Consider the following 24,023-nt stretch of genomic DNA (forward strand, 5'->3'; position numbering starts at 1 on the left):
TTGCTGTTCAAAGCGATTCACCCCATTTCGGGTCATTTTGAGTTGAATACCTTGTTTTATTTTCTTATATTTTTATAGTGAATTTTTTTTTCAAGTTTATTATTCGATATTACATTGTATTTGATTATTTATCATTCAAAATGATGTTTTCACTAATTAATATCATAGCCACAAGCTAACCACCTGCGATATATACGTACAATTTAACCCAGAGAATAGCATCCAGACAGACTGGGCGATAACGCGATTTGATACAAAAACTTGTCTTCAGCACCAGCCTTTATAGCAGACAAACAAACACCGGTCTACGAGGAGGTGTTTTATGATTATTGGTAGGATATGTTAGGAAAATATTCTATTTATTCAAACGTATATAATTCAAAATGTATTAAATAAACGTATATCAATGTTTCTTCAAATGTGAACAGCTTCATTCAATTAGCTTCATTTAGTTGAAACTTTATTATTTTAGCTCGATTGCATCGAAAGCTTATTGAAACTCTCTCCAGTCAGTTATTTTTGTAGAACAAGCCCACAGTGGGGATCGAACCTATGAACTCCCGGTCGTAAGGCGCGACTACTTCAGTGCAAACTTTCCTAGAATGCCTAACGGTTGTTGATGAAGAAAGAGTCCCATGACAATGAACTGAAAGGGGATAGACGTATTTTTCTAAGACTGGTGATACATGTATAGCGTTTTCTCACATTTTTGAAGTATTCGCTGCATTGGTAACATAACATTAAAGGTGCTAAAATGATTAAGTTATGTTGACGTCCGTGGCTGCTCTATCCCTATAGGGTCGAACAGTATTTTGACCGTGTGCCAATAAAAACACCTCCGTGGCTGCTCTATCCCTATAGGGTCAAACAGTATTTTGACCGTGTGCCAATAAAAACACCAGAAAGTTGTGAGTACATGTTTACCTGTTCGATATGAGATAACATTTACATAACGACGTGAGACTCGAGTGTTCGTGTACTGATGATTTTGCTTGATGTACTCATGAATTGCTACTTAAATTGTTCGAACAAAGTTAGATCATATAAGCAATTAAGTTATCTTTGAAATAATGCAGTTCTGAATATTCTACGCTCTTCTAAAACATTATATAGTTGAGCTCGTCAGGTTTAATCTACCTAGGCAATAGTAAGACTTACGCACTCAATGTTATTCCATTGTCCGAACATAAAATTTGAATTTGTCATCACTTATCATCAACTAGTCATTAACTATTACAAAGTTAATGGATATGTGTTAACTTCTTCATACTTCTATTTTTAAATTTTTACATGACAAAAATCGGTCTTGTAAACAAACGACTTTCAAGTTTTACATAATACGTTTGTGGCATTTGGATCCTGGGCAGTGAACTAAAGGCTGAGAGAATTTAAAAAAAAAGAACCATGAGCATCTTTTTATCCTTGAAAGTTTAGGAAAACCCAAAGACCTATAGGTCTTATCTATAGGTCTTTGGAAAACCCGAGAAAGCGTAAAAATTGCAACTCAAAGTAAAAAGCCTGTGGGGCCTAGAGGTAGAGCGTTTGTTCTACAAGTCCCGGGGTCGAACCCCAGGATCAGCCTATATTTTTATTGTATGATTTTCTCTGTTATTAAACCTTTCCCTATCTTGTTTTTGCTAGCTAAACAATTTTCATATAATACGAAAAATCTTCGAACAACTCTCTAAAACGTCCACAAATATTATATTTTAAGACACCCTTCACTCTTTTCAGAGAGTAAAACAAGTGCTTACTAATACTGCAATAGAACGAACCAAAAATAATTAAAGTGTTTATTTAAGAATTGCAAAGAATTATTAAATGACATAACTTGAGATATCACGGCGATTTGACTAAGTTTAGTCTCTTGAAATAAATTGCTGGAGCTCGAAGAATTTAAAGGTCGACAAAAATCCTTGTTCGGGTTTCATCTTCAAAAGCTACATTAAGTGACCACGGTTAACTCATAACTGGAAAGCAAGAATCGAAATAACGCTACTACACATGCAATGGTTGACCCTTATGACTGCATCAGTCTTAACGTTATGAACATGAATACATGAATAACTGTTGTTAAGACCTTGATACTTCTATTATTTATTCACCTTTTCGTCTCTTTGTTACAACCCGGAGATGCTATTTGATAACGGATACTTAAAATGGTGAACATAATTGAATTTATGAAAAATGTAAAATTATCATGGATAGGAAAAGTTATTCAAGGCCAGAATAAATGTACATCCTTAGCTAGAAAGATTATAGATTTTAACACGCTATGTAATACAGGCTGTTTATATGCAATCTCGGCTATAAACAGATTAACCAACACATTTTGGATTGATGTTCTCAAAATATATTCTGACTATGTTAAAAGTATCTGCATAGATTCTATAGATATACTGTCAGATATAACTCTGTATTTCAACAACTGTTTATAAATCAACAATATATATATTTTTGAAAATATTAGTGTGATAATGACATTCAGTATTTTAAAGATATTATTGAAGACCGTGGACCGTTTATGTCACTACAAGAGCTACAAATCAAAATGAAACTGAGGAGCTGCGCCATGAGCGCATGATACGCCCGTCGTTCGCCAATGAAGTAGTAAGGTAATAAATAACCCTTTGAATCATTTTTTTACTTCAGTTTATTTGTATTTGAATACATGGTTTATTTTATAAGTACATGAGCATGGAGCGCCGTCTCCTTGACATTCATACCATATCTTTTTTTGAGTATATGTATGCATTTCTTTAGAGGATATGGAGTTGAAGTAAACCTGTTATAGATATTTTGACCAATAATAAAAGAGAAATGTAGATGGGTAAGTGGTACATGTAGTGTACAATCGGAATAGAAAAAAGCTCACCTTGTTCAATTTTTCAGGGATACTAAAAAAAAAATAAAAAAAATCCATCGAAGGATATTTGAGCTACAGTAGGACATTCAATGAAATCACGAAATTTTGACGAACAAAGTCCCATAACTCTGGAACGACAATTCAGAATTCCGTCAAAAACGAAAGGGGATCAGGGTTTATCAATATTAAGATTGTGTTAAAATTTGAAGAAAATCTGTCAAAGGATATTTGACGTAGCGTACAACATTAACAGACGGACGGACGGACGGACAGACGGACGGACGGACAGACGGACGGACGGACGGACAGACGCGGGGTATACCATAATACGTCCCGTCATAGACGGGCGTATAAAAACCGGTAAACTTTTTGCATAATGAAGGCATACACAAGATTCTTTCTGCATACTTTGCTTTAGTAAAAAATATCACAAAAGAACAGTATAAAGTACATTCATATCCCATTTTGTCGATCTACATAAAACAAATAATTCTAAACTCGTGCAGCAAGTACACAATATGCTATAATGGAACTCTGAAACCCCAACATGCCAAACAAAATCGAATGAATACTAGTACATTGAAAATTATTCCATACAAGCAATGATTATCCACAGAATATTGGGCACAAACTCCTTTCTTTTTAAAATGGGCTTGTCGGCTATTAATCCATGCACTTTTTGCAAAATGTCGGAAGAGTCAATTACCCATTTATTCTGGGACTGTAATGCAGTACAAAAAACTCAATAAAGATATCTCTGATCTGTTAAACATTTCAAATATACAAATAGTAATAAACTGCAAAATGTCACTTCTGGGTGATACAAATGAGCCATGACATGACAAATACTAAATTTTTTCATGGAAGAAAAAATAGTACATTTTTGAATGCAACTGGAAAGAAGTTATCCCAAATTTTCAGGATTTAAAGCTAGCCTAAGATCTGATTTAACTATTTATGCAAACACACCAAGTGAATCCAATAAAGGAGAATATTGGACAGTTATAAGACTAATATGTAATTCATCATTTCATTTATAGTATATTAAAAAATAACTGTTGTCAACCTTGCAACTCTTATTATATATGTTATTGATAATTGTATTAAAACATGCCTTTTACCAGGTAACCAACTGATGCAACTTGCAAATTGTGTTTACTTTTTTAAGTTGGTTTTTGTATAAGCATATTGGATTACAAATTGTATTTGATTGTGTTGTAATCATGACTCTTTGTTTAAATGAACATTTTTGTGTATAATGTCGATTGTAAATGCGACTAGCAAATCTTACATAATACAGTTTTATGTTATTTGAACACTGAAATAATAATTAAAGTGAAGTTGTAAATCTGAAACCTTTTTGGTTAAGTATCTCTTATGTACATAAATATTTATACAAAAGTATTTAAGTAAAGTATAATGTGCTAAAAAGGAAGAAGAAATTATATAGCAATTAAGTTTTTTGTATTGATAGATTTGACATAGTTAAGACATGTGTTAAAATAAGTATATGCATGTACATGTCTTTGTAAATTGATTGTATCCTATATTACGGCATGACTAAAAACGTTGAAACAGGCACAAAGATCGTGTTTTTGTATTATAAAAACGTATACATGAACTGAAAACATTGGCTGTAAACGTGTTACTGTATGTAGAGATGTAATACAAAACGCCATCAAATGTGATAAAATACTTAAAAACCTGCAGATTATCGTAAATTAATGAACCTACATACAAACACCGTGTTTTTTAAAATATACAAACGTATACATGAACTGCACATATTGGCTGTTAATTTTCGTAGATATTAAATACAACACGCCATTGAAAGTGATAAAATAATATTTAAAACTGCAGAGTATCGTAAGGCACAGCGAGACCGATATTGTATCTAGAAGCTTCTGGCTGGTCGTAAGTGGAGAGGCATACTTCCGGCACCTCCCGCGGGCTCAGGTCCGTCAGGAAGTCATACACAGACACTGACCCTCGGTACCTGAGTCATGAGAAATAACAGAAAATATTTCAGCCGCCTTGTTAGAAAATCGGGTTTAATGCATTTTCGTAAAGTGTCGTCCACGCACGATTGTTTTTGAACTGTTGAGCTTGTTCGTTTTTAAGTGTTATTACTTAGACTGGTATAGAACAATCATTTGGTTAGAGAACATATATATATATATATATACTTGATTGCTGCTTACTTGCAATACGTTTAAGTGTCTGATCTTATCGAAATGCAGCCCGTAGTTGAACAATTAAGGGACTTTTATAAAGACGGAAATGTCAATCTTCAATGTTTTCCACTTAACAGAATTTTGTAATTTGTACCTGTATCCAAGTAATCGTTTTATCTTCAACAAAGGTTACCACACGTTCAAAGTGGTTATCTAAGCAGAATACTTTATAAATGTATTGCAACAATACCTTCTATGTGTTGCAATTTCTAAATCATCAAACTGGGGAGTTAAATCGGAGGAAACGTTGCCGACAATCAGCGATCTGTCTTTGAAGTGGACGTAACGAACTGGGTGTCTGCAAGATACTAGTAAATATCCGATAAAAACACAATTGCTGAGTATGTTTACCCGTGTTTAACTGCGTTATTGGAAAATAAGTAAAATGTAAATATTTTTCAGTGAATAATATCTCATGTGACAATTTTGCTTTTTGATCTTTAGCAGTATCATCGAAAAACATAGACAAATGTACGGTGCAAACATCTGCAAACAAAATATTTTTTAGTTTACAATTATTTGCTATGGCGCATATTAAGTCATGTTTTTACAGCATCGTATCCAACTGAAGCACGTTCCTGTTGCACATACATGCAAGAATGCTAAATTAACACAAGGGCATAGTTTTCTTCAATAAAAACAACAGCAGTTCGTTTGTGATAGGTAGCTTAGAGATAAAAACAATACCAAGTTTTAAGTAAACAATTAAGTATGTGCTACAACGCATATTGATTTATGATTTTTACACAGTATTATACACACACTGAAAAGTGTCCGATGCAAATATATGCAAAATGTCTTTACACAACGGAAGCGTTATGTTTCAATACAAAAAAAAGTTTGTTGGTTATAGAAAGTTTTGAGTTCTAATTTTAAGTAACATTTGGAAACACCTCCTGATGTAGTTTTGTATTGTAACCACTAGCACCAGTAAATACGAAAATAAATAAGTTATTAAAACAAGAGGGCCAAGATGGCCCTAGTTTGCTCATTTGAGAGGAGTCAGTTTATTTAATCTTAACCAAACGTCAAACTTGACCTTGATATTGTCCAGACAAACATCCTGGTCAAGTTTTATCACTATTGAGCCAAAACTCTGGCATATGGAGTGTTTACGAGGTTTTTGTAAGATTTGACCTGGTGACTTATATTTTGACCCCTCATGACCAAACATCAAACTTTGCTTACAAAAATAAATATTATAACCAAGATTCTTAAAATCTGAAACAAAATTGTGACCTCTAGAGTGTTTTCTGGGATTTTTTTATAATATAATGAAAATTTTGACAATCTAAGGGCAATAATTTTGTCATTTATTATGCGATTCATTATCAAACTTAATTGAGATCTTGCAACTTTGATAAAGAATGCTTGAGAAATGTGAATGCTAGAGTGGTTACAAACCAAATGTGGATGGACGGACGGTGGACAAAGACCAACCCTAAAAACATAAAATTTTGTTTTTTAAACCAATCTGAGCCATTTTTCAACTTTTCGAGATATCCATAAAACCAATGTATTGACTAAGTTTCATGATGATTAAGCAAAAAATATGACTTCTAGAGTGTTCACAAGGTTTCTCTATAGTCATATAAGGAAAACTGCCTCGCCCCCCTGGCGGCCATGTTTTTTGACAGATTGGGACCATTTTCAAACTCATCTGAGAAATAAATAAAACCAATCTTTTCACCAAGTTTCACGATGATTGGGCACAAAATGTGACATGTAGAGTGTTCACAATCTGTTTTACTATATAAATATAAGAATAATGCGCCCCCCCCCCCCTGGCAGCCATGTTTTTCAAAAGACAGGAACTATTTTCGAACTAAACTCTCGTATCTGGAAAACAAATGTTCTGACCATTTTTCATGAAAATTGGGCCAAAAATGTGAATTCTAGAGTGTTCACATGTTTTCGCTATATACATGTACATATAGAGAAAACTGCCCCACCTACTGGCGGCCATGTTTTTTCATCTATCTGGACCATTTTCGAACTAGTCCGAGATATCAATAAAACCAATGTTTTGACCAAGTTTCATGATGATTGGGCAAAAATTGTGACTTCTAGAGTGTTTACAAGGTTTCTCTTTAGCAAAAATAGGAAAACTGCCCTGCCCACTGGCGGCCATGTTGTTCAACCGACCAGAACCACTTTTTAAATCAACCAACATATCATTTAGACAAACATTTTGACAAAGTTACATGAAGATTGGACATGAAATGTGACTTCAACAGTTTTTACAAGGTTTTTTCTTTATTTTGACCTAGTGACCTAGTTTTTGACCCAGCATGACCCAGTTTCGAACTTGATCGAGATATAATTGAGACAAATCTTCTGACAAAGTTTCATGAAGATCGCACAAGAAATGTGGCCTCTTGTGAGCTAAAAAAAAAAAAAGATTTGAAAATACACTAAATGCCATTTCCAGCAATTTTTAAAAGTGAATTTGTGTATTATGCTTTGTTTTAATAGTTTAGTTTCAACTTTAAAGATGTTACAGATTGAATAAAATATACATCAATAAATAAGGGTAATTGAGATATCTTTGATTTCATTAATAACAAAATTTATTAGAAAGTAATATTTTCTGCAAGAAGGAAGTTTTGTCACTGTATTCACATTAGTGTCATAATTTATTTCCAGCAATTTTTAAAAGTGAATTTGTGTATTATGCTTTGTTTTAATAGTTTAGTTTCAACATTAAAGATGTTACAGATTGAATCAAATATACATCAATAAATAAGGGTAATTGATATATCTTTGATTTCATTAATAACAAAATTAATTAGAAAGTAATAATTTTCTGCAAGAAGGAAGTTTTGTCACTGTATTCACATTAGTGTCATAATTTATTAATACAACATTTATGCAATATTTCATTAGCTAAAAACAGCTATAATAACAAATCAGCGTAAATGCATAAATGGCTGACATGCAATTTTGGTAGTCATTGGACGATTAATAATATGATACGACATTCGTTCTCAAATCAAACCCAAACCTGTTATTGTACTCCCACAGTTTGGACTTCATGCGTCGATCCCAGACCTGTACAAAACCATCTTCTGAGCCCGAGACAACCTTCCATTGGTCCATTTGAACACAAGAGACCACTGCCCTCACAAAATAGGACATCACAACGGGGTCTGGCGCTCGCACGTCGCATACTCGAACACTAAAATATGGAAATATACCAAACTGGAACTTGTCACTGCAGCAGCATATACACCCACCCGCAAGACCGAATAAAGTAATATGTACCAAGTGCTAAGTTAAAAGGGCCATTAATACTAAAGCAAGTTTTTAAGAAGGAAAATAACAATTACACATGCTCAAATTCAAATTGAAACAGTGTATGTCTGTTTCTGAATCTACTATTCTACATCCATTCTTCTGTTCTAACATGTTGTGTTCATATTCAATTGTTTGTTGTTGCGTTTTAAATTCTTATGAGCATAATATACTTATACAACATAATAAACATATCAGTGCACCAGCTTGGCCTTAATGGAAGGCCCTGCCCTTCCGAAGCCCTGGCCTGCCCTTTTATTTCTTATAAAAAGAGATATATGATAAAAAAAATTATCTCATACTACATTGATATAATTTATTACTCATTGTAGACACTAACAATGGAAATACTATAATATAACAATTATTAATAATATAAAAATGAATATCCAACAGTGAGCATTCCTGATAAGACCGCGCGCTGTTAAGTGTCTTTTTGACAAAATACTGCTCGCATGAAAGTGCTCTTTTGACGAAATAGCCCCCACCCACACACTGCCTTTTCAAATTCGTATATGTCATAATACTCGTAAAAGCCTCATGGTGTTCAAAAAGGGCCTTAGGACATGACCCTTATGTGCAACTCCAAATATGTCTCTGCATCGGTATAGTTTGATTAGGAGTCATCATGTTCCCTTATGAGACTACATAATCTTACATGAGTTAATAGCTCCTGACCAGACCTAGCGAATGCTATCCAGTATGGCATAATTCCCGATGGTAGCAAATACTTAATTTAATTTGTGTTCAATTATTAAAAAAATTTCAATTTGTTAAAACTTAAATTCATTACATCAGACAAAGATCACTGTTCTTGATAGCCACAATTTTCACTACAGATCGTATCATATATGTGTCTTTGAACAAGGACATGTACATAGGTCCCTGCTTTGAAAAAGGAGATAACGGTAAAAAAATAATCCATATTAAAAGTATTATGTTGTTCATTTGTTAGAGACATCCTGTAAACATATTAGATAAATACTTCATTATTGCTGTTATACACATGCAATACCTGACATTTCACAGCAAGATCATGTATACAAAAGCAAACAGGTTAGGGCACAAGTGATATCAAAATAAGCAGTCGACCCTTCGCATAAATAAATAAAAAATGTATGTGGTGATGTGATTGCCATAATATGATAATTTATGCACATGTTAAAAAAGAGTGAAGTCGAACCAAAAGCTTTAACATTTGTGAATAGTCCAGCAAAAAAACTTTGCCAGTTGCAATAAAAATAAAATATAAGTATAGATTTCTTATTAATCATATGTGAACATGGGTTCAACAAGAGGACTCACTTGCGATCAGCTGACCCAGTGACCAACTCGTGATGCGGACTCTCAAACATGTTCATGCATGTGATCAGCCAGCTGTGGCCACCAAGAGAGTGAAGCAGCTTGCCACTGGACAGGTCATACAACTTTACCTTGAAGGCATTCATATGGAGGCAAATGATGTCTGTGTATTATTAGACAGTCTATACATGTTTTAACCCAAACATATACCGGTAAATTTATATTTATTACTTACAACAATGCCAGGTACTACAGTTTCCATGATTTATACAACAGTTGTACTATTACCAAATATTAACCAAATATATTAATGTTGATTATCATAGAGCTAACACATAGATGGTTTAATGCAGATTAATACAATATTTACGGGTTGAAAAGGCTGTGTTTCGTGAAATATTGCAGCTTCAATGATCGTTTAAATTATTGAACAGTTTATCTAATACCATGCCATAACCTGTATAATTTTGCAACACATACAACATCTATTTAGTCCTAGTAAGCCTTCCCTTCAAAGACTGAAAACACTTTATAAACAAGAGGGCCATGATGGCCCTTAATTGCTCAACTGACTCATTAGGATCAGATGAAAACTATGACCTCTATTTCCTACACAAGGTTTTCCTATGATTTGACCTAGTGACCTAGTTTCTGACCCCAGATGACCCAAATACAATCCCAATCCAGATTTTATCAAGATAAACATTCTGACCAAATTTCATAAAGATCTGATGAAAAATGTGACCTCTATTGTCTACACATGGTTTTTCTATTTTTTGTAGGGATGGCATCGAATACCAATATCGGTATTCGAATGTTCTCAAATTCATTCAATCGAATATTCGAATATTCGCATAAAACGGCTGGATTGATTCTACCTTGTATTAATTTCTATTGGTTTGTAAGTTATATCTGTTTGCTAAATACGCGCCTGTTTATTAACGTTGCTATCGAATAATTGTATCGCTGTCGACTAACACGATGACCGATACTGTAATCGGGCACAAATAGAATGAAAAACATCGTGTCATAGAATTTTATTTTTTAATGATTCCACAGATTTGTAGCAGACTGCGCATATGTAAAAATAAGTTTACACACATTACACGTTGCGGTCTTCTTATCCACAGACCGTGTAAAGTATTCCATACTGCAGAAGGGGCTGGTGGCATTTTCAGATTTGATGTATGATTCCTTGATGATTGTTTAATTTACATCATCTGTTACTTTTGAGTAATTTACATATTTAAATGTCTGTTCAAATTGTGATCACAAAAACTAAATTATTATTCACAAGTAAATTGAAGCCCTTAATTGGTACCTAATTGACAAACAACAGTTCGGGCCCTTTCTTATAGTTAGTATATTGCTTTGCGCGATTTGAGTAATTCACACATTTTAATGGCTGTACATACTGTGATCACAAAAGTTAATTATTATTCGCCAGTCTATTGAAACCGTGAATTGGCACCCCATTGGCAAACAACAGTCGGGGCCTTTTTTAGAGCGTGTATATTGCATTGCGCAATCAACACTGATACGGGCCGCGTTATCAGTTTGACACGAAGAACGTCACGTCAAACATGTTACTCCCAAGTGATTTTGGTTGCTTTTTAGTAAGCGGTTCGCAGTTCATTAAATATTGGTGAAATTACGTTTGGAAAAAAATGCGAATATGCGAATATAATTTTTATTATTCCAATGCTGACCATTCAATCGAATATTCAATTATTCGAATAATTTTGCCTAATTTTTGACATAGTGACCTAGTTTTTGACCCCAGATGACCCAAATACAATCCCAACCCAGATTTCATCAAGATAAACTTTCTGACCAAATTTCATAAAGATTGGATGAAAACTGTGACCTCTATTGTCTACACAAGGTTTTTCTATTATTTGACCTAGTGACCTAGTTTTTGACCCCAGATGACCCAAATACAATCCCAACCCAGATTTTATCAAGATAAACATTCTAACCAAATTTCATAAAGATCTGATGAAAACTGTGACCTCTATTGTCTACACAAGGTTTTTCTATTATTTGACCCAGTGACCTAGTTTTTGACTCAAGATGACCAAAATACAATCACAACCCAGATTTTATCAAGATAAACATATTGACCAAATGTCATAAAGATTGGATTAAAACTGTGACCTCTATTGTCTACACAAGGTTTTTCTATTATTTGACCTAGTGACCTAGTTTTTAACCCCAGATGACCCAAATACAATCCCAACCCAGATTTCATCCAGATAAACATTCTGACCAAATTTCATCAAGATTGGATGAAAACTGTGACCTCTACTGTCTACACAAACAAATTGTTGACGGACGGACGCACGCAACCACACACAACGGACGCGGGACATCACAAGATCACATCAGCTCACCGTGTCACTTCGTGACAGGTGAGCTAAAAATGTATTTTAACAGTGAAACAGAGAAGAAAGGTAAGGGGAAGTTACCTGCAGTTTGTCTGAGAACCCTCCCCACAAGCCTATTCCTAGGGCAGCACCCAGCCATCCCTCGCTTGGCTTTGTGTCCACCTGGTCAATAGAGGCCCCGAAGATATTATGAATCTCTGACCGCTGACCAACATAGCCTGACCCCCGAGACAGCAATGTGTAGACACTCACAGTGTGAGCTGTTGAGAACACCACAGAGGGAATCCCCGAGTCGGAATCACAGTTGTTTGTGAATAGTTTTAGGTGGTTAACCTGAAAATGATTGTAAGGCTTAGTATTATTCAATAGGGTACAAGGGCCTTCAAAATAAAATATTTAATGGTTAAAGACAACAAAATATTACAGAATTCAGAGGCCTTGTAAAACAAGAGATTGCCAAGCAATATGGTCCCCTAACGGTGAAACTCCACCATAGTCAGTATTTTTTTTTTAATATTTGTTTCCATAGCAACCATAATTTTTGACATAGGAACAAAATTAAATGACGTGCATAATCTCCATATTGCCGTCTATCCATGTTTCAAGTTTCGTGAAAAAATATGAAGAACTTTTAAAGTTATTGCAGGATCCAGGAAAGTGTGACAGACAAACAGACAGACAGACAGACAGACAGACAGACAGACAGACAGACAGACAGACAAACAGACAGACAGACAGACTGACAGACAGACAGACAGACAGACAAACAGACAGAGTGCAAACCATAAGTCCCCTTCCGGTTTCACCAGCAGAGGACAAAAATACAATGGTTTTAGGCAGTATAATACAATATTAAACAGTGTTATAGGCCTTGTTTCATAAAATATCTAAGATTTAATGGTCTCCTTAAATTATTAAAAAGTTTAACAAATAAATAGTCAAAATCTGTATAATTTTGCAACACATACAGCATCTACATTGTATCTACCAGTATTTACTATATAGCACCTTCATCATTCAGTTTTTTAGCTACAGTTGAAACAAGAACACATCAAAATTTATGATCTTTATAATGAGTAACATTTGTGCAAGCTTACAAAGTATATGTCTTAATAATTTATTGTATCAAACTAACAAAAAAAACAAAAACATTTGAAGTCATCCACAATCCCCCAAAATAATCCAAAACACATGAACAAGTAAGTCACAATAATTTAAATGACTATCAGTATGTTGTTTTTCCATTCTGATTTGGGTTCAGCATGGAAATCCTTTCTCAATACGAAAAAAGTAAATATTGTTACCAAATGGGACATTCAAATTCCTAATTTAAGGTTTCAAAAAAAGTAAAAAAACTAGATAAATCTCAATATTTCATAATTTAAAATCCAGCTCTTCAAATTGATCCTTAGTAAATATTATATTGAATCACTTTTATTGTAAATGTGTATTTATTTGTTAAAGAGAGTATTCACAATTTTTTTTTAATATTTATGAATTTATATAAAATGTGTTAAAAAACTTATGATACATATATTTCATTCTAAATTAAAATATAAGTTAAGAAGAACATGTGTCGAAAAATGCGAAATTAGCCAGATATTTAATTCTGAAATAAAATATGTCTGTACAGTCGAATTCGCCAGCATGTACAATGTAAATCTAAATTTAGTTTTACGGATCATTTTAATTTCCTTCATTGATATCTATTAATTCAACACACAAACACTTACTCCGATCCTTATAAAAAGACGAATGCTTTGGTTATTGTAGGAAAATATGTAAGAAATATCTTCGGCACAATCAGCTCAAGGCGCTAATTTGTCTTTGCTGCATTTTATGAAATTCGTCTTCAATGTCTAATTTTTCTTGCCTATTTTGTATTATTGTAACATATTTTTATCAATATATTACAATTTAAGACATACAAAATTCATGCATACTCTCTAGTCTTTCTTTAACAAAATATCAATATCACAGTAAAAAAACTGTGATTTTTCCCAATGGATTGGTCCCATTCCCAAAATGCTGAAAAAACACAGCTCACATCTTTCTCGGTATCCAGCACATGCAAGGCCTCAAATTCTGTTTGGTTCCCTTCCCTGTGCAATATATCAATGTAATTTGCATATCCAGCCACAATAGTATTTGAGCTGGGAGTCAGGCACATTTTAGGGATAAAACGATGACCAGTCTTTGGGTGATGAGTCTGCAAAACTTGGGAACCAGACTGCATGTCCCAGATATCTATGTTACCTGTGAAGCAATAAACATAACATTAATTATTATACATGTACTATCTTGTGACATGATTAATTATGATAAAGAATTAATAAATAATATAATAAATAAGTCAATAAACAATGTCATTTAAGTTATGCTAGACAAACTTACACTTAATAAGTATGCAAATGCAAAATATGTATGTTTTCATTTGATTTTAAAAGAAATTATGCGATGTAAATAGACATGAAACACTTGTTATATTTAAATTTCATGACAAACTTCTTTCTCACAGTGACCTTGACCTTCGACCTAGTGACTCCAAAATGGGTGAGGCGTGTAGAACTCATCAAGGTGCAGGTCTACATATGAAATTTCAAAGTTGTAGGTGGAAGCACTTAGAGCCAATCTTAAGGTTTAAGCAATACGCAGACGGCGGACGACACAACGAGCTGGCTATGACAATACCTCGGGGTTTCTCCGAAAACGCAGAGCTAAAAATGCTTTGAGGAATTAGTGTTCTTAACAAAGTACCAGAAAATAAACCATCTTGTTCACAATTCCATGATGGTAAAAGATATTAGCAACATATATGATAAAGTTTAAGATTAGTTGTTTACAGACAGTCAGAAAATATTCCAGCACTTGGTTTTTAAATGTATAGGTGAACCGTTCATTGGATATTCCTATTAAGTATTATTAGAATGAGTCACAAAACACTTCAATATGCTAAAATTGAACTAAAAGGATACAGGTATATAATTATTTGTGTATTTTATGTATACCATGAGTAAAAACAGCCGCAGTGACTGATCCTGCAATCTGTACAGAATGGACCATATTCGTCTGAACATAACTGCTGTCTGCTTCATTCTCCTCTCTAATGAGCAACGATGTTGAAGATGGTTGGAACAACACAGTCTCATCTGTGGACAGGTTCCACAGCTTTACATCACCGTTTGTGTACCTACACAATAGTAAACCATAATTGTGGTCCTGAAATGTCACATCAGCATTAGTTAACCTACACAATTTTTAACCATAATGTGTGTACCCAAAATGTAACATCCCCATTAGTATTTGTGCAATCTAACAACACCATTATATTACTGAAATGTCACATCAGCATCAGTTTACCTACACAATTGTTAACAATAATTTGTGTACCCAAAATGTCACATCACCATTAGTGTACCTAACATTTCACATCCCCATGAGTATATGTGCAATCTAACAACACTATTATGTTACTGAAATGTCACATCCCCATGAGTATATGTGCAATCCAACAACACTATTATGTTACTGAAATGTCACATCCCCATGAGTATATGTGCAATCTAACAACACTATTATGTTACTGAAATGTCACATCCTCATTAGTATACAACTGTATTTGTAATCTGAGAACACCATTATGTTGCTGAAATGCCACATCACCGTAAACGTTGTGAAATATCACATCACTATAAGTGTACTTTATTGTCACAAAAAAAATGCATAAATGGTACATACAGTTAAATAATGGCTAAGTATCCAATGTTAACAAAAGCCTGACAAATAAAGAAAATATAGAAGTTGCAATCATAATCTTCAAGAAAATAGTGTTTCTTTTCAAAATATTAAATCTAGTACTGCAGAATAGCTAATAAAAATTATAAAGTTTAGCTATTTACATGTATATATGCCTACAATATTAACACACTGGTTCCATACGCAATTTAAATAGGGAGGGCTGTCTTGGTACACCATATCTACAAATATTTGTTCAGTGAGGTGTAGTCTGTCTAAAGGCTATGATATTAATTGTAAAAAGGCGCTTAATTAATGACCAACTTAAAAGTTAAGATGCCAAACTTGGAACACGTGGTCAAATCAACTTTTAAATGGCATGAATTAAATGGTATAAGATAATACCCTGCCACAATAGTGTCTCTGAAGGAGTGTACGGCAGTTAGTATCTTCCCTTTCACATGCTCTAGACTTGACACCTTTCCATTGAAGTTCTGCAAAACAGACATGTGTATGTCCTTAGTTACTCTTAATTTTAACATGGAACTTTCTTTTAAAAAATATATAGAGGATATTTGTTGGATCCGGTGGATTATCGATTTTAATTCACGAGTGATCATAGAAAATATATGTTTTCTATGATCACGAGTGAATTAAAGTCGATAATCCACCGAATCCAACAAATTTTCTTTTTATTTAATGCATTTTTCACAGTTTATATACATTGTTCAAGAGTTTAACTAACGAATTTTGCTGGGATAATGACGTCATTTCGTCAAAAAAATGACGTCATTTCACAGTAAACAATGAAAATTATCGATAATTCTCACTGATAATTTTCACTGTTTGAAACAGTGAAATTATCAGTTTTAATTCACTGATATTTCTCTATAAACCACCGGAAAGCATTAAATAAACATCCTTAACAAGCAAATCATTAACATTTCTTGCTTTGCCTTTGCCTGTTGACCCAACACAATTGTCTGATTTTGGTGGGTTCAATCAAACCTGAATTTGTTTTAGGATTAATTCAATAGTTAGTTATGTCAAATGCTTTCCCCTTAATTACAGCCATTTTCCTTTGGGTTGATAAAAAACTGTATTGGCTAACTACATGTTATATTAGCAATAAAACAAATTAAATGAAATAAAAGAAATTACATGTATAGAAAATTATTGAAAAAGTGTTTTGAGCAGCAAAGACAATCCTTACAAATTGTAAAAATTGAGCATGCAATTCTGCAGGCAAAATAATATATGTCAACTGTTCATTTCCAACCACCCTGGGTAGGCAATGGCAATTCATAGCTAATATGACTGTGGTCTTTTTGTATTTTTTTGCCCAGGCTAAAATGCCACTATAATGAGGGGATACCCTAGGTGGTCATTACTATTTCTAAATGTGTATTTATGTTAAATAAAATGGCACTAAGCCACTTGAAATGTCTCCACAAAAGTGGAGAAATAATGCTGTTCAACATTTTTCAAGGTGTATGAAAGAAGTAATTGCAAACAAATATTTCTCAATAAAGTGTCAAATATATTGTATGGCTGAATTCTGTTATGCTACTAAGCAACCAGAATTACTAGTGATCATAACATAATCCATGTACATGTGTGTCTTCAATGCGATAATGAGCTTATTTTTTTCTTGAAAATAGAACGGACTTATTTACTCATACAGATGATAAATTGTGCACACTTGACAACAATAACTCTTTCAGTGCTGGAACCGAATTTTGAAGGCCATTGCAAACAGTTTGGATCCAGATGAGACGCCACAGAATGATTATAGATTAGAATATATCTAAGAAAATGCTAATTTTAGAAATTCAGCAGACGACATTTTAGCAGACGACAAATTTCCCAGCAATCAAATGGTTAAACTGAGAAACTGCAGAATGAAGCAACAAATCTCTGCTGATATTGAGTCATTGTGCTGTGACATTGCTGTGAAGTGTCACATTATACAACAACATGATGATCATACCTTCTGTTGCTGTTATTGTGATTCATATATTTTAAAATTATTTTTAAAATCAAACCTGCAAAACGGTACTGTCCTTATTTACAATAAGTTTACAGTTACAATAAAATCAGCCACAAAATCAAGAACTTATATGGAGAAACAGATGTAATCCATAAGATGTTATAGGCCTACCTTTCAATTAAAGACTATGTAATACCTTCCAATTTAACACTAAAGTCTGTTCCCGTTTCACATTGTGTTGAACAACGCTCTTCCAATTAGTTTTTTCTCGTGTTGTGTAGATTTTTTCAAAGCCCAGCTGGTGACATATCTTGCACCATAACAATTCATCTTCTGCAAGTCTGTTCCAGCTTTTACTGACCTTACAATGCACAGGAAAAGCAAAGCGGGTATTTTGGCAGGGTACATGTAACTTGCTTCAGGGTTGAACAAGCTTTTTTTAAGTAAGATAATTTATTTAAATTAAATGTTTTACAGGTACAATAAACAAGTCAAATTATAGAAGGGCAAATTAATCTATAAACACTACAGTATCTTGACCAATTATTTCCTCAATTCGATGCAACAGTCACTGTTATATTGAGCTTTTGGTTGAAACGATAATACTTTGTGTAAGTTTGTTAGGACCTGAAAGAGTAATATGGACATTATCTATTGAAGTTCCACCTTATCTATATTTGAATTACATTTTATGGACTAGCAATACATTTTCTGTTTTGGTTAAATGTATGAGCTAATTCTGGCCAATTTTCAATCGTTAAAATTATATATTTTTACCCAAATTACTGTTAAAAAATTCCCCTTTAAACATTACCACCCAAACATTTTTTTAATTATATCTCAATTAAAAATGTCAGTTCATCTCTATGTCTAGCTCTATAATTGAAATGTTAGCAAAATTTATGTTAAACAAGAGATGTGTTTGTCAGAAACACAATGCCCCCTTCTGCGCCGCTTCGATTAAAAAAAATTCATTTGGCAGGTTCAGATAATTATCTCCCTTTGAAGCTTATTACTTCCCTGGGAATTGTTTTTTTGACCTTTGACCTTGAAGGATGATCTTGACCTTTCACCAATCAAAGTGTGCAGCTCCATGAGATACACATGCATGCCAAATATTAAGTTGCTATCTGAAGCGACATAGAAGTTATGAGCATATTTTGAAACCTAAACTCAAAAACCTAAACGCAATTTAAGTGTGACGGAAAGACAGACAGACACACGGTCTGATCACTATATGCCCTCCTTCGGGGGCATAAAAAACAACAACTTGTATTATCATTTATCAATTTCATAGTATTATTAAATAAATAGGAAAATAAAACATACTCCATTTTCCCATATCGATTGGGCCCACTTGCCCCATTCCATTAATGATGAAAATAAAACACTGACACGGTTCTATCAAATCATTATTTTGCTACACAGACAATCAAAATAGTTCTTTGTAATACTTTGTGATTTTTTTTAGTTTTTACAATACCTGGGCACAATGGCATAAATCTTGCATACTGAGGTACTGAAATATGTTCACTGCAACTTCCTTTGGCAAGGTAATGTCAAAAAATGGAATTTCTGTGACTTCATCCTGAAAATAAAAAATAAATATGGAATTAAAATTTATTTATTATCAATATTTTAACATAAGTTAGGTTAATAGAATAGACAGAGATGAAAGATAAATTATCATAGAAGCAAACAACGTTTTAATTATTCCAATAACTGATTTGATGATGAATTAATTATTATTTATATTTTTTAAAGTGATATTATGGGCATCTTACAGTTTATAGGTGTCTATTGCAACTGTTGTTTATTTTTGGTGTTTTCATTTCATATACACTTATATTTGTTAATGCAGCATCAACATACTAAAACAATATCCCGGAAAGAGAAAAATAATGCATTTGAATATCAACCGTACTTTCGTTTGACAACTGATCATGCATGAACGATGTGATACTAAATTTAGTTTTAGTGCAGATTTGTTCATACGACACAAAGACACAAATTTGTTTTAAGGATCATTTCAGCTTACAGGACTCACCAGTCACGTAAAATATCAAATATAAAATATATTTTTATAAACAACTGGTAGCAAGATGAGTTGCAGATAATTGGTCAGTAACCACATTTTAACTTAGTCTTTTGACATGTTAATTCTTTTCAGCTCAATTCAACAGTGAAAAAATGCCCATAATATCACTTTAATGGGTTAAATTAATAAAGCAGCAGTATATTTTTAAAATGTTCAGTTACACTGAATATATATATAGAAAGCACAATTACAGCACTAACGAAATTTGAAGGTGAGGCCAGTAGATGAAACAAGAGATTTTCTAATCATTTTGGGAAAAGGAGTCTGCATAATTGTCAAATTGTTGTTTTTTTAATTGATAAAATGGCAAATTTGGGAATTGTTCATTGACAAAATGGACTAAATTGGGATTTTGATTTAACAACAAAAATTGACACATAAGGCCTTTTCTTTGATATTTTGGGAAAAATCATATACATTATAGTAACTGTTATATATCAGGTAAAATGTTTATGAAATAATAATTAGACAATGCCTTCTTTGGAAATTTTGCATTTTTTAACATTTTGGTTTGGGATTGGATCCGTTTGCTCTGGGATCAGGTCCGTTGTACAGCCTTTTTTATAAACCAGAAAAAAAAGTAAAATAAACATATTTTTACATCTGACGCCATTCTGTCTTGTCAAAAATTAACTGTACATAAGTATTAGTATAGTAAATTATTGTGACTTAGTCACAATAATGTATTATATTTAATATTCATACATAAAGCCAAAAAGACCAGAGACCAGTTGGGTTTAGGGTCAGTCGGTTAAACAACTAGGTATTGCATGACCTGACCTGATGATTAATAAAGCCTGTTTAATACCAACATTTAGTTCAGTAAGGTTCAGGGTCAGTCAGTCGAACTAAATGGTACAATAATTGACCCTTACAAATATTATATTTTCAACAAACATTATCTTTAACCATTTAATTCTATTTCCTTTATTTACCAAAACGTGAAAAGGTCCCTTTCAACCAGCCAGACAGGTATCAGGGTTTTTTTCCCACTTTTTGGGAAGATAGCCCATTGCTTTGGAATTGGGAATTTTATCTGCATTTTCATGAAATTAGGAAAATAAATTCATTAGCCTTTTTTATTCCAAACGAAAAGTCCACTGATTAGGGAAATACTAAATTTGATATAACTCTTTATAATCATTCAAATTTGAAAAACAAATTGAAAATCATATAATACTTTGTTAGATGTAATTGAATTAAAATTGAGATAAAATACCATAGACACTTCTTTTTTTTTTTTTAAAAATGCTTTTTTTTTTGTTTTTTTGGAAATTGGGAATTTTTTGCCACATTTTGGGAAAAAAGTATACTTTTTGGGATTGGGAACATAGCCGAATTTCAGCTATAAAATCGGGCCAAAAAAATCCTGGGTATCCAATAAGATCGCGGTGGTGTAGTGGATGAGATGTCTGCCTAGCGATCGGGAGTTCGTGGGTTCGCTCCCTGCTCTGGAAGCGTTCTCATTATCTCCTCCATAGACACCAAGAACTGGTTCTTCCCAGGAAACGGAGTCTAAAAGGGCGCTTGGCAGTATATATACATGTAGATAGATAGGTTCAGGGTCAGTCTGTTGCACTACATGGAATTGCAGAACATTAACCCTTTCCCTCTCAGAAGCAAAGTAAAAATGGCTATGGGCAAACAGCATAAAATCAGACCAGCCTGCGAGTAACTTGCAGTCTGTTCAGGTTTTATGTTGTTTGCTGCTCATCAGTATCTAAGGGTTGAAATTGAAGCCTTTAAAACTTGAATCTAATAAGAAAGGTCTTTAATTAAATTTAAAAGGAACTAGAAATGGGTAAAATTACGTAGCTAAGCGGTAAAGGGTTAAAAAATTTATTAATACACTTACGATATCTGATATAAGACGGTCAAGCAACCTTTCCATAGGAACATCAGAGGTCTGCCTTTCCAAGAAAATATCTTCAAGCTTCTGATGTTTCAATCTTTTCAATTTATGTTTTGTATACTCTGCGCCTGAATGCCTTTTTGGTGATCTTATTTCTGGCGAACCATCTGATGATATATGTATTATATGGTTGCCATGACAATTATCATTTCCACATGAGGCTGATGGGAAATTGAGCAAGTGTTCTCTCACAGCGGGTGAAGTTTTGACGCTTATCAAGCAAGACGATATAAGATCATCATTACCATTACATCTATTGGTTCCCTGTCTATTGGTGTTGTCAATTGCACATTGAGCCTCTGTACATGGAACAAAGATAGGAACTTCTGATGGAATGTCCTTACATGCAACAACTTTGGTGACTTGGCTTAGTGACTTGGAAAGGCTTTTTTCTGCTTTACGTCTTCTAGACAGTTCCTTTTTCCATTGTTTCCTGAAGGTTTCCAGCTGTTCATTAGCCTCTGTATCCATTGTATTGTGTCACGACAGTCAATATACTATGACATCTCCAAAAACGTATGAAAAACTTTGTGTTTACTTATTTGACACGAAGTCCGTCCATTGGGCGTTTGAATGACTAGCATTACAACCATTTGTAAACTGTATTGTATTCAATATTTTTCACATAAATATACTCGATCAGAACGCTTTAAAATATAATGCCCTTTTTAACACCCACGGGAAAATAATTCGTCTACTAAGTAATACTGAATTTTATGTAAAAATGTATTAAGTATTTATCGACATAGTGGAGTAGGTATTGTTGTTGTTGTTGTACTTTTTGTATGTCAAGCTTCTAATGATTCTGATCAGTGTCAGATTTCGGGTGGAGGTTCAATGTTCACTTGGTTCACTTGACAAACACTTATTTCAGGAAGAACTTTGACTTTGATTCATTACCATGGCGTATTTTGGAATAATTGATTACATTGTTGCTAATCCAGTGGTACCTTTGGCTTTAATATTGCTGTACTGCTTTTTTTATGCATTGTCAGTGATGTTTTTTGGATCCAAATCCGGTCCAAATCCATTTTCTATTAAAAATGTCAAGTCACCTAAACCAGTTGTAACAGATCACAATCTGCGAAACAAGATCCTGAAACAAAGTAGGTATCCTGTCTTCTTTTGATAATTTTGGCTCCATCGGTCATTGTCGGCTCTGCATGGTACTACTTAAATGAACCCCAGATACTCTCAACTAAACTCAAATATACCTTGAAGTTGGGTATGGAAAATATACTGAAGATTACCTGGGAAATCTAACGCTTAATTGGTTGTTGTCAGCTAATTTTTAGCTCGGCTGTTTTCTGAGAAAACTCTAGGTATTGTCATAGCCAGCTCGTCGTGTCGTGTCAGTCGTCGTCCGCGTTGTGCTAAAACCTTAACATTTTGTCAAGGTTTTGAACAATGGCTCTAAAATCAAAGTGCTTCAACCTACAACTTTGAAACTTCATATGTAGCTGCACCTTGATGAGTTCTACATGCGACATCCCATTTTTTGGTCACTAGGTCAAAGGTCTGACAAGCTTTCATCTAATCTATTCAAAACTGCACCCGTTACGCGATGCTCTTGTTTTAATTAATTATGATCATATTTATTATATAACTCTTTCAAATAGCCTCTATATTACGGAAACTCCTACTCAAATAGGCATGTTGATTGAGGCAGGTTCAGTTCAAAGAGAATTTTGTTTCGTATTCCATAGCGCATTTTACAACATCGGATTTTAGCAGGAATAAAGCTCAAGTGCAGTCTTATTTGCCAGGTACATGTGAGCATATTTTCCATGTCCGTGGTACATTAAAGTATTCTTAAGAGTACCCGGCCAACGTTTAGGAAGTACAAGAGCCAACAATAACAAATCAAGCACAATTAATAATGTGTCTACAGGGCCCTGGATTGAGTGTTAGGTTTTCTTTTCAGATTTACACACTGTTTTCACATTCACAGTAACATCACTTGCCCCCCCCCCCCCCCATATGTAGAAAAATATTTTTAATCACAGGCAAAAAATGTGTTATAAATGATATCAAATTTTTTTAAGGTGTGTATATTTGGAAAAATGTTTGTTATGTACAAACAAATGTCTTGGGTGTCAAAATAAATAAGCATGGCATATTTTCAAAATAGTTTGCAATTGTTACAAGTGTTTAAGCAAGCACTTTAATATATGTGCTCATATTTTTGCCAGAAATTTCCCTTAA

General features: G+C 33.6%; 2 protein-coding genes across 4 annotated transcripts in view; one reads left to right on the forward strand and one right to left on the reverse strand.

Annotated features, from left to right (window-relative positions):
- Window positions 1-1,779: 1,779 nt before the first annotated feature.
- LOC127833568 (F-box/WD repeat-containing protein 8-like) lies at window positions 1,780-22,639 on the reverse strand. Of its 3 annotated transcripts, none has more exons than XM_052358884.1 (11): window positions 21,762-22,639; window positions 19,292-19,396; window positions 18,005-18,169; window positions 16,224-16,312; window positions 15,092-15,273; window positions 14,131-14,339; window positions 12,165-12,416; window positions 9,700-9,827; window positions 8,105-8,278; window positions 5,291-5,398; window positions 1,780-4,862 (listed from the first exon to the last, which is right to left on the reverse strand). In XM_052358884.1, exons 1-11 carry the CDS (start codon window positions 22,287-22,289, stop codon window positions 4,715-4,717), a joined length of 2,088 nt encoding a protein of 695 aa, XP_052214844.1. In that variant the 5' UTR covers window positions 22,290-22,639; the 3' UTR covers window positions 1,780-4,714. The 3 variants fall into 3 exon arrangements, with proteins under 3 accessions (XP_052214844.1, XP_052214862.1, XP_052214853.1); XM_052358893.1 differs by having other exon boundaries at window positions 4,721-4,862; window positions 5,291-5,408; XM_052358902.1 differs by lacking the exon at window positions 18,005-18,169.
- Window positions 22,622-24,023, forward strand: part of LOC127833576 (all-trans-retinol 13,14-reductase-like) — a 29,086-nt gene continuing 27,684 nt past the window's right edge. The window contains 1 exon segment of the mRNA XM_052358916.1: window positions 22,622-22,924. Coding sequence (XP_052214876.1) covers window positions 22,720-22,924 — 205 coding nt within the window. The 5' untranslated portion in view covers window positions 22,622-22,719.

Source organism: Dreissena polymorpha, chromosome 1 (assembly GCF_020536995.1).
Source record: "Dreissena polymorpha isolate Duluth1 chromosome 1, UMN_Dpol_1.0, whole genome shotgun sequence".
In the NCBI taxonomy this organism is placed as follows: Eukaryota; Metazoa; Mollusca; class Bivalvia; order Myida; family Dreissenidae; genus Dreissena; species Dreissena polymorpha.

Excerpts from the sequence above, each read along its gene's own strand:
- LOC127833568 (XM_052358884.1), bottom strand. The coding sequence starts at position 22,289 with ATGGATACAGAGGCTAATGAACAGCTGGAAACCTTCAGGAAACAATGG. Across the intron at positions 15,274-16,223 it reads AGAGACACTATTGTGGCAGG|GTACACAAACGGTGATGTAA; the intron begins GTATTATCTTAT and ends ACTATTGTGTAG. Across the intron at positions 5,399-8,104 it reads CTGTGGGAGTACAATAACAG|ACACCCAGTTCGTTACGTCC; the intron begins GTTTGGGTTTGA and ends AGTATCTTGCAG.